This window comes from Fusarium graminearum, chromosome 1, assembly GCF_000240135.3.
Source record: "Fusarium graminearum PH-1 chromosome 1, whole genome shotgun sequence".
Classification (NCBI taxonomy): Eukaryota; Fungi; Ascomycota; class Sordariomycetes; order Hypocreales; family Nectriaceae; genus Fusarium; species Fusarium graminearum.
Genome location: NC_026474.1, coordinates 6747162 through 6760619, shown reverse-complemented (window position 1 = coordinate 6760619; position 13458 = coordinate 6747162). Strand labels below are relative to the sequence as shown.

The window sequence follows — 13458 nt, the reverse complement described above, 5'->3', positions numbered from 1 at the left end:
TATAACGTCTCACAGTTACATCGAGTCACTTACACATTGATCAATTCCCTGTTTTCAGTCCAGCTCTTTCTGTAGTATTTGTCAGAACTCATTGGCGTTTCTTTTTTCGCCTTCTTTTAATTTCCCATTGTGCGCGATCGCAACGCTGAACCTTGCGTCCACTCTGTGCAGGCGAGTTACACAAGCACAGACACATGATTCACATGTATAAGCTGATAAGAGTACGGTGGTACAATACTTAGAACCGAGGTCTCAGTTCAGTCATTGTTGGATGATGTGTATGCGTATTTAGAAACGTGGCGTTGACAAGCACGCGTATAGACGGGAGCGTGCATGTGGCCGCATAACAATAGCGAAAGGGAACGCAACAAAGCGAGAACATCAGAGCATTTTACGGACCGTTTGTAGGTGCTATTAACAAAAGAAAGAACAAAAACTTGGCGGTCAAGTAAGATAGTAGTGCACGGCATGCTGCTGAGCGAGTCGAACGCAGGCCGCGGTCTTGGGTAGCTAGCCGAGACTGAATGTCGGATGTTGAGCAAGTTGCTGGGGGAGATTTCTGGTTTCACGACATGATTAAAAAAGCTTGAGATTGAGTGTTTTTGTTTTTTAAAAAAAAAAATTTAAAAAAAATTGTGTCATCCCAGAAACAAATGAGATAGTGTGGTGCGGTGGTCCTCAAGAGTATCACAACAATTGGCCGCTGGAAGCATAAGAGACGAAATCAGTAGTTCAACACATGCTACTAAGACGAGGCTTCTTAGACTGTTTATTTTTATGTCCTAAGACTTGGGAGGCCAACTTTTCTACTACCCACTAGGGGGGCCAACGGCAGTCGCTAAACACTTCACCATGTCAACTCCAGCTAGATAGAAGCTCGGAGGACCTTGAATGCGTCCTCACGGGAGCCAGTGAAGCGAGCCTCGGCGGTCTTCCAGTTGATGACATTCCAGATGTTGTCAACATAGGCAGCCTTTCCGTTCAGGTACTAGTTGCACACCCATATTAGCACTGAATGGTCTGTAGCACTGTAACTGTAACTGTAACTCCAACGCAACTTACCTGCAGGTAGTAGGCATGCTCCCACATATCGACGCCAAAAATGGGCACCTCCCCTCCCACGACAGGGTCCTGGTCCTTGGTGGTAACGATACGCAAGCCCTGCGTGTCCTTGACCAGCCATCCCCAGCCGCTGCCCTGCAGACCCAGCAGAGTCTTCTTGAAGGTCTCCTGGAAAGCCTCGATGCTGCCCCACGTCTTTGAGATTTCAGCACCGAGCGTGGGGGCGCTGTCGGGCTTGGAGTCTGGAGAGCTGGAGGGACAGAGATTCTCCCAGAAGAGAGAATGGTTGATGTGGCCGCCGCCGTTGAACTTGATGGCGGACTGAAGGGCGATCTGGCCGGCGATGTCGCTGGATGAAGTAGCGGTGGCGTAGTTCTTGAGGGCGACGTTGAGGTTTGTTACGTAGGCTTGATGATGCTTTGAGTGGTGAAGTTCCATGATTTGAGCAGAGATGCTAGGCTCAAGGGCCTTGGGGTGTGTTAGTCTGGTTGTTGGCGGGTGAGGGGGATGAGCTCACATCGTAGGCGTACGGCAGCGCCGGAAGAGAGTAGGTTCCAACAGACATGGCTGAATAAGTTGGGATATTGTCGGGGAGGATGTTATTGTCAGAAGCAAGGTCAGGTTTAGCGCTGACAGAGGAAGAAGATGTAGGTGAAGTGAGAAGGAGGAGGAGGGGTAGGAGGGGAAACATGATGGAGGGAGAGATTGCGTCAGATCCGGCAGTTAGTAATCTTGGTAGATATTAATTATAGCAATAGATGGATAGATAGTGAGTGAGTGAGTGAGTGAGTGAGTGAGTGGTTAGAGTGCTCATCAAGGTACTTGTCGATGTTGGTGTTTCGAGAGCATTTCCCCTCAAACTTGCTCACCCAAAAGTTACCCGATTCGGGAACAGCGCTAGGTCCTGGTGGCCTGTGATTGGTGAGTTTTGCATGAGCAGGTTTGACGGGAGGAACCGTGAGAGACTATGAGAAGAATGCTCAAACAGGTACTTACAGGCCATAAGGGTATTTAGTAGGTAAATATATCAACTACTAGACCTCTCTATCTTTGGTAATTATCATCAACATACTCTACACTCTATACTTACAATGTGCGGCCCTGAAAACATAAACCGTCCTCGAGGAGGTGCTCTCGTCTCCCTCAACCCTCCCACAAACTCTACCTCGACCAGAATCTGTGGTGATCTCGCCTTTCATACCCCCGGCAGTCCAGCAAGTTCAAACGCGACACACGCAAGACTCACCCCAAACGAGGAATGCAGTATAGACAAATTCTCTGATCTACAAGTCATTATACAGTGAGTTTTCTTTACTTCCACCATATAATCAGTCTGTGTTAACATTAAATAGTTCCACTGGTGACTTGACAAGAAACGCAAGCGAATGTGGTCTATTCCGCCAATTCTCTCTCCCAACATCACCCCCAACCTCCAACAACTTTGTCGAATCACAGCTCCAAGGACCACTGTCACTTGAAGTCGGGGGCGATGGAATCATTGGACGCCGTGTTTCTGTCTATTCGCGACTATCAACGGGCCATGTCAAAATCGTGGCAGAAGGCATCGTCGGCTTCAATTTTATGAGTCAAGAAATACCCCAAGACTCGTCTTGTCCATCGTCTCCTTCATCTTCACTCTAGTACGGCGAACAGGTCAGGGATCAAGGTTGTTGAGATGCGCATCCAATTACGAATTGAGTTTTGGCGTCAAAGGGTTTTTATTTTTATTTTTATGTCTTTGCTTTTATCAAGGTTCTTATTGGCGGGCGTTATAAGTTGGCATTCGCCCGCAGTCAAGGGACAAGCGAGCTGGTTATAGCATCATATCATGGGTCCTTGATGGGGATACGCATGGGGGGTTCGTTTGGCGTTTAATCAGCTGCATATATTGGTTACTCACTCACATTGTTTTCTCGTTCCTGATGTGTGCACCAGACTACGTGTTCCACCGTACAGGCGATCAGGTACCTACGGGTCCTACGCACTGCACTGAATCATGGACATTCACACAACTGCCGTATCCAAGACAAACCAGATTCTCTTGTTCAGGAAAAGTCCCCGGTTTATCTGTCCAGGGTTAACCGTCATTGGGGATGACGTTTCATTTGGTACGAATAGGCACTGATCAGCCAACACGTACCATGGTGGTCTTTTTCTTCATCAACAACACATCACAAAGTAAAAGCAAAGCAGAGACAACACAACCCCCATCGTCAGTCAATTCCTACAGCTAGCATCTCAGCTGAGTTGTTATCCACATAGAGACTAGACTGCCACTTCATAGGTAAGGGTTCAATTCCGCCTCGCCTAGCCTGCGAGTTTGCGACTAATGCACAGCCACGCGCAGCCACAGGCCGCCTGCCAGCTCAAACCTCTCTCCACTTGGCTGCAAACCACGACCCATTCTCCATCTAGCCGCCGCCATGGTTTTGGTCTTGACTTGCAAGCTTGGTCGCGACTACACAAGCCAAGCCCAAGATGGGGAACACGCCCTGGTTCGCCTTGAACACACTTCGTCATCCCTCCAACCATCCCTGATTCATGTTCAACAGTCTTACATATATAAAGTCTTCATCTCTCTCTCACCAATTCCACTCTAAATACGCCATCCATTGTTCTTTCCCACCGCTCTTTGTATCAACTGAACAATGCCTTTTGTCGCAAACACTCCCGAGTCTTATCTCGGTCGATCCGACTCAAAGCTCGCTGACGGAACATGCTGCGGCCTGACATCAAACGGAAAACCATGTCGTCGCCCAGTCGTCCAGCAGAACCCCCCAAAAAAGACCGACAAGCGCAGACGCCCTGTCGCGCCTGATCCCAGCGATGAAGGCTCTTACTGCTGGCAGCATCGCGAACAAGCAAACATTTCAGCCCAATCCAGTCCTGGCCCGCGACCTACTGCGACGCCCATCTTGGAAGGACGCACGAGCTTGGATACCTTGACGGATAGATTGGGATTGGTGGACCTAAACGAAAAGAAGCACGGCAATGGGAGACTCAACTCTTCGAAACCACAATCGAAAAAGTCGTCTCTGCTGTGCTGCTTTTGCTTTTCGGTTCCCGAAGAAGATGAGGAACTAGAACGCCCACAACCACACCCCGTTCAGCACACATCCAACCAAGGACTATCACCACAAGCCGTATCCGGCGGCAAGTCTTCCCGCAAGTCACGTAAATCAACGAGCTCGCGGACAGCGACCATCAAAGATTTCATCCCCGACACTCTGGACACCACCACAGCCTCAGCGCTAATGACTGAGATGTCCCGCCCGTTCGGCAGTGGAGAAGAGCCTGGCTTCATCTACATGTTCTGGCTCACTCCCATGACCCAGTCCAAATCAGCTGCGCCCGTCGACGCAGCACGTTCCCTCCTAGCACCCCCATCACCAAACAACCAATCGCGCTCACGAAGCGCAAGCAACGCTGTGCGCAATTACGCAGCTTCAGACCCAAACAGCTCTAAAAACACCATGCTTCTCAAGATCGGCCGCGCAGCTAATGTGCAGCGCCGACTGAACGAATGGCAGCGCCAATGTGGCCGCGAAGTTGAGCTTCTACGATACTACCCTTACATTCCTGGATCGCAGGAATCTTCAGGCGTAGTCCCTCACATGACGCAGCACGTGCACCGTGTAGAGCGCTTGGTGCACCTCGAGCTTTCGGGAATGGGGTTCAAGGCGGATGCTGGCAAGTGTGCCGCTTGTGGTAGGGAGCATCGCGAGTGGTTCGAGGTAGAAGCCACAAGAGATGGCATCAAAGCTGTCGATGATATCATCAGACGATGGATAGAATGGGATGAGACAAACTCATAAGTTTTCGCAGCATCATGTAACATAGATAAGCATTTATAGCCGGCGTTTGGGTTCATTTGAATACACAGTCACAATCCACAACCACGAGTCAAAAAGTGAAATGTTACGTTCAACCAGATCCGGATCTACGGTCTCGGTATGCATTATATAAGTATTCCTTCCATTTCCCTTTCCTTCCCTCCCGGTCTATCAAACAATCGCACCAATGCCATCCATCTACTCGTGAATCGTGAGGATGTTGTGAATCGCGCCCGAGTAATGCATCTTCTAACTTAATTTCTGTCGTTACACAAATCGCACCTCGTCGAATAAGCCTGCCCTGACTTGCACAAGAGCAGCAAGCTCAAAGAGGAAGGATTGCAAAATGATCACGTTGGTAACAACGTGAGAGACCGACACAGTTGTTGTGTTCTCTCTTTGCTCTCTAGGCTGAGGGGTTTCTGGCTCGAGAGTTTCAACCTGTCGAGATTTCTGTCGAGGGGTCTCAGGTTGCTGTGCCTCAGCCTCATCCTCGGTTTCGGGATCCTTTGGTGCAGGCTCCTCTGCCTCCAACTCCTTGGTTTCTGACTGCTCGGTTTCTGACTGCTCGGTCTCTGACTCCTCGACCTCTGGATCCTTGGCTTCGGGTTCCTTGACCTCTGGTTCCTCAACCTCAGAGTCTTTGACCTCAGAATCCTTGACCTCGGGTTCACTGGTCTCAGATGTCTCAGGTTCATTGGCTTCCGGCTTGTGGGCTTCCGGCTCCTGCGTTTCTGGGTCCTTAGCAGGCTCGTTTTCCTCGAGAACTTCAGCTGTCTTGACATCTTCATCTTCTGCCTCAGTAGACTTGGGCAGCTCAGCTGGTTCAGGCACAGCCTCAGCAGGTTCGGCCTCAGAAGGTTGAGCTTCAGTCTCGGTCTCGACACCTTCAGGCTTCGTTTCCTCATCCTCCTTAACTTCGGTGGTAGGTTGCTCTGTAGTTTCAGTCACAGAATCCTCTGTTTCGTCTTTCTTGACGTCATCCAGTTCAGTTGAAACCTCTTCAACGTGCTCTGGTTCGTCCTTCTTCGCATCATCCTGTTCAGCGAGAACTTCTTCAGAACGCTCTGGTTCATCCGCAGTTTCCGTCGGTTCGGTCACCGGTTCTTTATCAGCCACGGTAGGAATAGGCTCGACTTCGACCTTTGGTAATCCCACCTTCTTAGAGAGGATAGTTTGACCCATAGTTGCAAACTCAGCCGTCTGTCGAGAGATCACCTCTTCCCTAGCCTTCTGCGTTGGGTCGATAGTACTCTGTATCCTCTCCGGAGAGTGAGTTAGCACTGGAGTGCCTCGTCCCTGACTAGGTGATGCCTCCTTTGCGGAACTCAGACCAGATTTTCCAGGGGTCGCATTTCCGCTGCCGGGCGTACGGCCAAGCTCCTTACGTCCTCGCGGGCTGCTCGTGCGGCTTGGGGTTCCCAATTCAGACAGAAGACGGTGCGCCAGGCCTTCCAGTGCCGACGGCCGGGAAGGGGATGCGTTGCGCGATGGCCCTTCAAAGCTGCGTCGATCAGGGGGGTCTTCACTTATGGGGGTCGGCCTTGGCGTGGGACCCGCATGGTGTAACATTGCATCCGCAGTTCTGAAGGCATCGCGTCGTTGTTGCACCAACTCGTCAAAGTGGGGAATGCTTCTCTTGTACGAAGCTACTTGTTCCTCCAATCGTCTGAGAACACTAAAAACACGCGGTAACGAAGCTTGAGACCACTGGGGTCGTTGGCGGCATTGTTCCATAGCTTGAAGTTGTTTTTGCTCAGCTGTCGGGGATGGAAGATCTCCCAAGTCGTCATCATCATCATCGCTCTCTATGCCTTCTTCTCCTTCGGATGTACGTTTCTCCTTCTCGGCATCATCATAGATATAAGAGTTTGGATTGCGAGTCAGCCATCCTTCGATCTTCATAAAACCACAGACAGCCAAGTCAACGAGTGTCTCTGTCACGGAAAGGTTCGTCTCCACTTGATTAACAAAAAATGTCTCCAGAAGATCCAATAGCGAATTGAGAAGAGGATCGTCTGGCCGAAGAGTATGATCTCCAACATCCTTGGGTGCTCCGGGAAGACTGTCAGGCAGCCTTTGGTTACTCGTAGACGCCCTGGGCGCGACAAGCTTCAGTGAACAAGGATGAGCTTCAAGTTTAGTCATAGTATCTCGAAGGACAAGCTGGTACACTTCATCAAAATCATCTTCGCCGCCTATTGTCCCTGCCAGCGACATGAAAAATTCTACTTCTTGCTCTTGTGCGCCAACGGTTCGGGTAGCATTCTGAATCGGTACGCTATCAGTTCTTAGAAGAGTAACGACAGCGTAGCGGTGATGTCGCTTGAGAATAGCCGACACCAATTGCAACGTAACATGAATCGTTTGTTGATTCCGTGATCTCAAACATGCGAGAATAAGATCAACCAGGTTAAAGAGCAGAGGGGTCGCAGCCGGCTCTGCCCTCTCCGCCAACATTGTGGCTAGATCCATCGACTTTCGCTTGCGAGCCTTACTGACAGACGAGCTGGAGCCAGGTCGAGCGGAGGCAATGTTATCAGGCAATGCTAAGAGGTAGTGGAGGATAAGGTTGATCATGTCAGGGTGGTCAAGAGATTCTAGGATACGGCGAAGATAAGTCAAAACAGCTACTGACGAGCCTCCGTCAATATCAGAGGATTCGAGCAGCGAGGGGTATCTTGGTTGTCAGCAGAATTCGCAAAGAAGTATAAGACAACTTACAATAACTGTTGCAAGAAAATAACTTGAAAGTGCTCCAACAGCGTCGACTTGACCTCAACCGATCGACAGTGGTTCAAGACGTCTTGCCAGAACAATAGGTGAGATAGGAAAACGTCAAGGTGAGATTGAAACTCGGGGGAGCATGAGCTAATGACTTCGTAGTTGGATGCAGGGTGTTCGTAATCGGAGAATGCGAGAATAGGGGGTAGGTTATGAGGGAGATGGTCAACGACCAGTTTGCGGCTTAACTGGCTGTACAAGGCGCCAAGACCTGTCGCCATCAAGGTCGACAAGTCGCTTTCGACAATCCATTGTTCCAGAGGTCCTGAGCTCGACGCCGCTTCGATAATGTAGAGCAATCCTGTTCGCGCAAAGTCGCCCACTTTTCCCTCTTGATGAATGTATTCCATGAGGATATAGAAGAGAGGAAAGTCGGCCTTTTGGGTCCTTCCAACAAAGGCATCGCGGTTTCTGTCTTCCTTCTCCCTATTCTGGAGCGCCACGCCGCGATGCGTCTTAAACCATGATGGGAGAATGCTTGGGTCCAGCCGGATCTTGGTGGTGATGTTGAAGGCAAGTTCGACGACACGCGACTCAGTATCGAGGCCCAGTCGCACACTGTTCACACCAGTAATTCGCACGAGGAGGTTTGTCAGACTAGAAGAAAAGGTCTGGTTCTCGACAAAGGCTTCCTCCTCACTTTCGATCAGGGTCGCAAAGAAAAGGACAGCCTCCTTAATGATCCATTCGTTATATGAAGTCGTAGCGATCTTGCCGATGGGGACGTAAATTTGCTTGATGGAGCAGTATTGAATACACGGATGCGGTAACGGTCGTCGACTCTCGTCGCTGAGGATGTTGGTGAGTTCTTGGAGGCGGATTTCCAGGGTTTCTGCAGCGTCACTATCGCGAGACAGGTTGGACGACGCTCTCCATGCGTTCTGCAGTGGTTAGTGTTTGTCGGGGATGGAGGGCTTCCGCTGGTGCCTCACTAATAAGCGGCTGTACTGTTTTTCGAATCGCTGTAATCGTTTCGCTGGATCCTGTCCGAGGTCCTTGCGGGAGCCCCCAGATGAGAGAGGGCTCAATAAGCGCGACCACTATGAAGGATGATTAGCTGAAGGTCTTGGCTGCGGTAGTGGCTTTCGATGAGGCACTCACGAAATCCATGGCGATATTGGATGCATCTCCCGGCGACTATATCTAGGGCAAAAAGGTCACCTTGACCACATAACGGCACTGCGCAGGTTACTCCAAGTTGTTGTGTTGAGAGCTGTCGTCTGTCTCCTGGGTCGATGGACAACTGAGTGGGCGTGTGGCGCCAGACTGTGGCTCGACAGGGGGTGTGGCGGTTGTTTAGGGTAGGGAGTTGCGACCCCTTTTCGGTTTATGTCCTCTGGTTAAGAACTGCAGATCGTAAGGACAGTTCTTCAATTTATTTTTCCATCATTATATTCGAACTATAATTATGTTTAGAGGAGATATAGATATTTATAGAAACCCAGACTGTTATCGTGCAGATGGTTAGTCATCTAGTTTGTTCCCTTTTATCGAACTCATCAATCTTGGAAACAAGATAAACGGACCGGGGTTTTGCTGGGCAAGAAGAATATCCAACACTGAAGTCGAAAGTTGAGATGACTTCATAATTTGAAAGTGGCCTAGACTGATTATTTTGTTTACTCTCATCATAAACTTATGTCTTATACGCTCAACCACACTCCTTCCATAGACCTTTAAACATGCACACACTAACTCAAAACCTATGGCTAACGTAACTACCAAAAAGCTACCACCCAACTCTTCTCATATCACAGCCCAACAGTTATAATTGCTTACAACTAAGAAACTTCTTTTCAAATCTAGACATGTTTCATGACTTAGGTGTAGACAATGCAGATCCCCACAAAGGACATCACCATTCAATAAATAGGCAAACAACATAACAAAGGCACTACTTTTATTCGCTACTAGCACTATCCAACAGCAGCCTGCCGAACTCTAACTATATAACCGCTGACTTTCTACCACAGCCATAGATCACCCAATACATGCAAGTCAAATCCTCAACCCAAGCATGGAACATGCTCGTGTAGCGATCATCTGGGGCTTGTCGGGTCACCATTGCTGCCGCTGCCGCTGCTACCGCCACCGCTGGCCCTGGCGCGACTTGCCCAGATGTGCTTAACCCGGTAAGAGTCCATGGGGGGTGATGCGTATTCCTCGCCGCTGGACTGCGTGAAACCACTGATGTTGCTGAGCATACTTGAACTGCGTCCACGTGAGCGGTTCATGCGCGGCTCGAATGGTGGAGCAGTAGGAGGAGGCTGCCAAGGTGACAGAGACGGGAGCGTGGGAGCCGAAGCCGAAGGGAGCATGTTGTCAGAAGCGGACCAGAGACCGGTTGGGTAGTGAGGAGGAACCGTAGGATCAGGGTTCCAGGTGCTCGAAGTCGCAGGCTGGAAAGGTGGTCCAAGCTGTGGGTGGCCAGCGTCGAGAGGCGGCATCATTTCGTATGACATGCCATTGCCCGAGGTCATAAACTCGTGCATACTCATCAACTGCATTTGAAAGTGCCGGATCTCCTCGCTCTTGCCGGCGTTGTCGGCACGGACATGGGCCAGTCGCTCGTTGTAGTTAGCTTCGATGCCGGCAACATGACCTTGCCAGTGAGAACGCTGTTGGTTACGTCGTTCCGCCTCGTCTAAACCACGGTTGTTCGCATCGTTGATATTGGCAAGCTCGTTCTCAACCTTGGCAATACGCGTGGCAACCTTGTTTCGACGGGTGTTGAGGTTTGACTTCTCGACTTCCTTGGCTTTGATCTCCTTCTCCAGTCCAGCCTTGTACTCCTTGAAGGCCTTTTGCGCTGTCTCGAAAACCTTCTTCTCACTGCTGAACTGCTTCTCGACCTTCTTTTTACGTTCGGCGAGTTCAGGAGCCGTGTCAAAGTTTTTGAGTTGCTCAGTAAGCTGCTGAGTGTCACGCTCTGCCTGGGCTTTCTGGGTTTCTTGCTGACGAATTTTCTGCCGATACTTTTCATCATGGTTTCCAGCCGAGGAGAGCTGATTGTCCGTCAACTCATTGTCCTTTCGCAGTGCGTTGGCGCGATTTTTATACTCCTTCCGCAGAGTCTTGAGGCGGGACTTCTCTTCGCTGAGCTTAGCCTCCACCGCGGCAATCGATGTTCTCAATGTCGTGGCAGGCGAGTCGGGATGGAGAGAGCGCTGGGCATTAGTCACAGGAGGCGGGACGCCGTCGGTCTCACGCTGAGTGGCCTGAACAGTTCTGATACTGGTCGAGAACAGAACTTCATCAGTTTGGCTATCGAGAAATTCACAGACGTATTTAGATGCGGGCCTGAGTCCGTAGATATCGCCTGTCCAGCGCACACCTTCATGCGAATTTTCAGGAGACTCCTCGATTGGAAACATACGCGTAGGCTGCCAAACAGCATTGTTGACTCTAACGTAGAATGGCTTGGAGGTATCGATATTGGCGGGTCTCGAATCCTCACCGGAGGATTCGACAGAGCGAGTCTCGTCGTCGTCGATTTCGGGAAAATAGCTGGTGTTAAAACATACTTCATCGCTGCCAATGTAGGATATCCAAATTTGGTTGGGCTGGTTGTTGAATGGGGCATTGCCAAGATTGTGAATGTCGGTAGCATTTGTCCCAGCTGACTCTGAAGCTGCATGGGACAACTCATACTCCTTCACCACCACAATTTTGGTGCTTGCCAATGCTGCCCAAAGCGGTTGCTGAAGACGAACTTGTGTGCTTTGCTTTCTTCTTTTTTTGGTTGTGGGTGCCGTAGACGTTGTCGCCGTCGTTGATGATAACCCAGTTTCAGTATCAGGCGTTGAAAATCCCCCTTCATTGGTCGTGTCGCCAGCCACACTAGATGTCTTTCCGGCTTCCGGATCGCTGGCACCAACGGAAGCGTTGGCCTTTTCACGCCTTAAATACCATTCTCGGATATATCGTACGATGCCTTGGGTTAGGATATGTATAGCTAGAACACTCCTGACCCATCCATAGGCACTCATTTTATCATATGTGGTTGAAGTAGCTTCGAGTGAACTGCTGAAAACATTGGGCATCTGCCAATGCTCAGGTATATGACGAGCCACACGGCCCCAATGATTCTTAGTCCCTCGGAGCAGATGATGGCCTATCACCCACGTGAAGCATGTGGTAAGTCCCCTAGAAGTTCCATCTCTTGCGCTCGTTCCCCCTCCTAGAGTGATAGCAATAACTGGCTTGGCGAAATCCAGAATAGCGTCCTGGATTGGACCCCACAGAAAGAGCCATATCAGTAGAAAGAAAAAGTCGACGCACAAAACTGTCACAAGAGAGGGCATGGTCGAGTTGCCATCAAAAATCTCGGCAAGGTTAATATTCATGCCGGAACTTGTGGTGACGGGAGGAACAAATGTAAGGAACGTAAAGATGGTGTAAATAACGGTAAGTGAGAGCGATGGAACATGCATAAGAATGATGAGAATAGCGAGCGTGTCCTGCATGGGAAGCGACTTGAGAACAGTTGTTGCGAGGTCGAACGGACCCGAGTCACGGTGGACATCGGCGTTCTTCATGGCATTGACGTCGATCTGGCGGTGGCTAGAGTCGACACCACTGGGGCCAGTGGTGGTAGATGAGTCGGAGGACATCTCGGAGACAGCGTCGAGAGAGGAGCGTCGGTGGTCTTCGTTGTGAGCGTCGTTGGTTGCATCATAGACACACTGCTTGTAGGGGCCGTTGGCGTGACCGTTGACGGGCGTTGGCTGTCCAGGGGCACCAGAAGCACCTTGATCAGATCGTCGGGCAGAGTTGTCGAGCTGTCCTGAGCCCTTTTTGTCGTTGGAACGCTTGGCAGGGCCTACAAGCCCATTCTCATGGCGATTGTCGCGGTGACTGGCGGCGCCTTGCTGTCGCTTACTCGAACCTGGAGCGCGAGGCATGCGCAACGACTTGTCTTGCTGCCACAGTCTGTCGAACCTGAGAACCACGTGGGAACAGGACCGGCAGCCGGGACAAGCCTTTCAAAGTCAAGGGCTTGAAACTGGAAGTTGGCGACTCGAGCGATATGGCGTCTCGGCCGTTTAACACGATACGGCGGGCAGAAGATAGGATCTCGGGAAGATAGAAGGTAAAGTTGGGAGGCGGGCCGTTGCGAAAAGAGAGTTCGAGGCCGACATATGCGTTCGGGTTGGTAACGGTCGTAACGGAACAAAGACACGACTCGGCAATGCTAAGATCAAACGATAAGGGCGATGACAGAAGAGGGGAACTACCGTCAAGTCAAGTCAACTTCAACGAGCAAAGCAAAACCTGCTAAGATCGGCCGAGGGGCCGCAGAAAGCAGGTAATGTTGCAACGAGGTTTGACTGGTTACGACGTGGGTTTACAGTGGGATTTTGATATAGAATATTGGACAGTAAGAGAAAAGACAAGGAAAAAAAAAGTAATGCAAGGTAGTGGTTGTTGTTGGTTATGGAGGTGGAGGTGGGAGATTTTTTTGGCTGTCAAAGCCAGGCTCGTGCTTGTGGAAGAACTCGAGTCGAGGTATTGAAAAGGAAACAGAAAGGAATGGAGTGGCCGAACGCAAAAAGGATAATGGAAGGGTGGACGTGGACGGGAACGGGAATAGCGGGGTGCGAGGACTCGCACTGTACCCTACGCGGCTGTTTCTGGCGCTCTTTGAGTGCTGGAACCCACTACAGTCTTAGTGGCTCGCATGATCCCAGGGCTCCAGTCGCCAATAGATGGGGCAGTCTATTCCAAGGTGCGCGCTAAAGGCGCGTTAAAGAGGATATCAGTGGAGTTGTTGGCTGAA

The 13458-nt window shown here is 50.4% G+C and overlaps 5 protein-coding genes across 5 annotated transcripts; 2 read left to right on the top strand and 3 right to left on the bottom strand.

Moving 5' to 3' along the window:
- Positions 1-588: 588 nt before the first annotated feature.
- On the bottom strand, positions 589-1747 carry FGSG_02051 (superoxide dismutase). The gene is made up of 3 exons (XM_011319622.1): positions 1580-1747; positions 1063-1530; positions 589-988 (listed from the first exon to the last, which is right to left on the bottom strand). Exons 1-3 carry the CDS (start codon positions 1625-1627, stop codon positions 866-868), a joined length of 639 nt encoding a protein of 212 aa, XP_011317924.1. The 5' UTR covers positions 1628-1747; the 3' UTR covers positions 589-865.
- A 341-nt stretch (positions 1748-2088) lies between these two features.
- FGSG_02050 (uncharacterized protein) lies at positions 2089-2975 on the top strand. Its single transcript, XM_011319621.1, has 2 exons — positions 2089-2362; positions 2415-2975. The coding sequence occupies exons 1-2, from the start codon at positions 2154-2156 to the stop codon at positions 2701-2703; spliced, it is 498 nt and encodes a 165-aa protein (XP_011317923.1). The 5' UTR covers positions 2089-2153; the 3' UTR covers positions 2704-2975.
- Positions 2976-3710: 735 nt separating this feature from the next.
- Positions 3711-4877, top strand: FGSG_02049 (uncharacterized protein; the record flags this gene model as incomplete). Its single annotated transcript, XM_011319620.1, has 1 exon — positions 3711-4877. The coding sequence occupies one exon, from the start codon at positions 3711-3713 to the stop codon at positions 4875-4877; it is 1167 nt and encodes a 388-aa protein (XP_011317922.1).
- Positions 4878-5047: 170 nt separating this feature from the next.
- Positions 5048-8789, bottom strand: FGSG_02048 (uncharacterized protein; the record flags this gene model as incomplete). Its single annotated transcript, XM_011319619.1, has 3 exons — positions 5048-7404; positions 7620-8560; positions 8781-8789. The coding sequence occupies 3 exons, from the start codon at positions 8787-8789 to the stop codon at positions 5163-5165; spliced, it is 3192 nt and encodes a 1063-aa protein (XP_011317921.1). The 3' UTR covers positions 5048-5162.
- Positions 8790-9563: 774 nt separating this feature from the next.
- Positions 9564-13155, bottom strand: FGSG_02047 (uncharacterized protein). Its single transcript, XM_011319618.1, has one exon. The coding sequence runs from the start codon at positions 12581-12583 to the stop codon at positions 9719-9721; it is 2865 nt and encodes a 954-aa protein (XP_011317920.1). The 5' UTR covers positions 12584-13155; the 3' UTR covers positions 9564-9718.
- Positions 13156-13458: the final 303 nt, after the last annotated feature.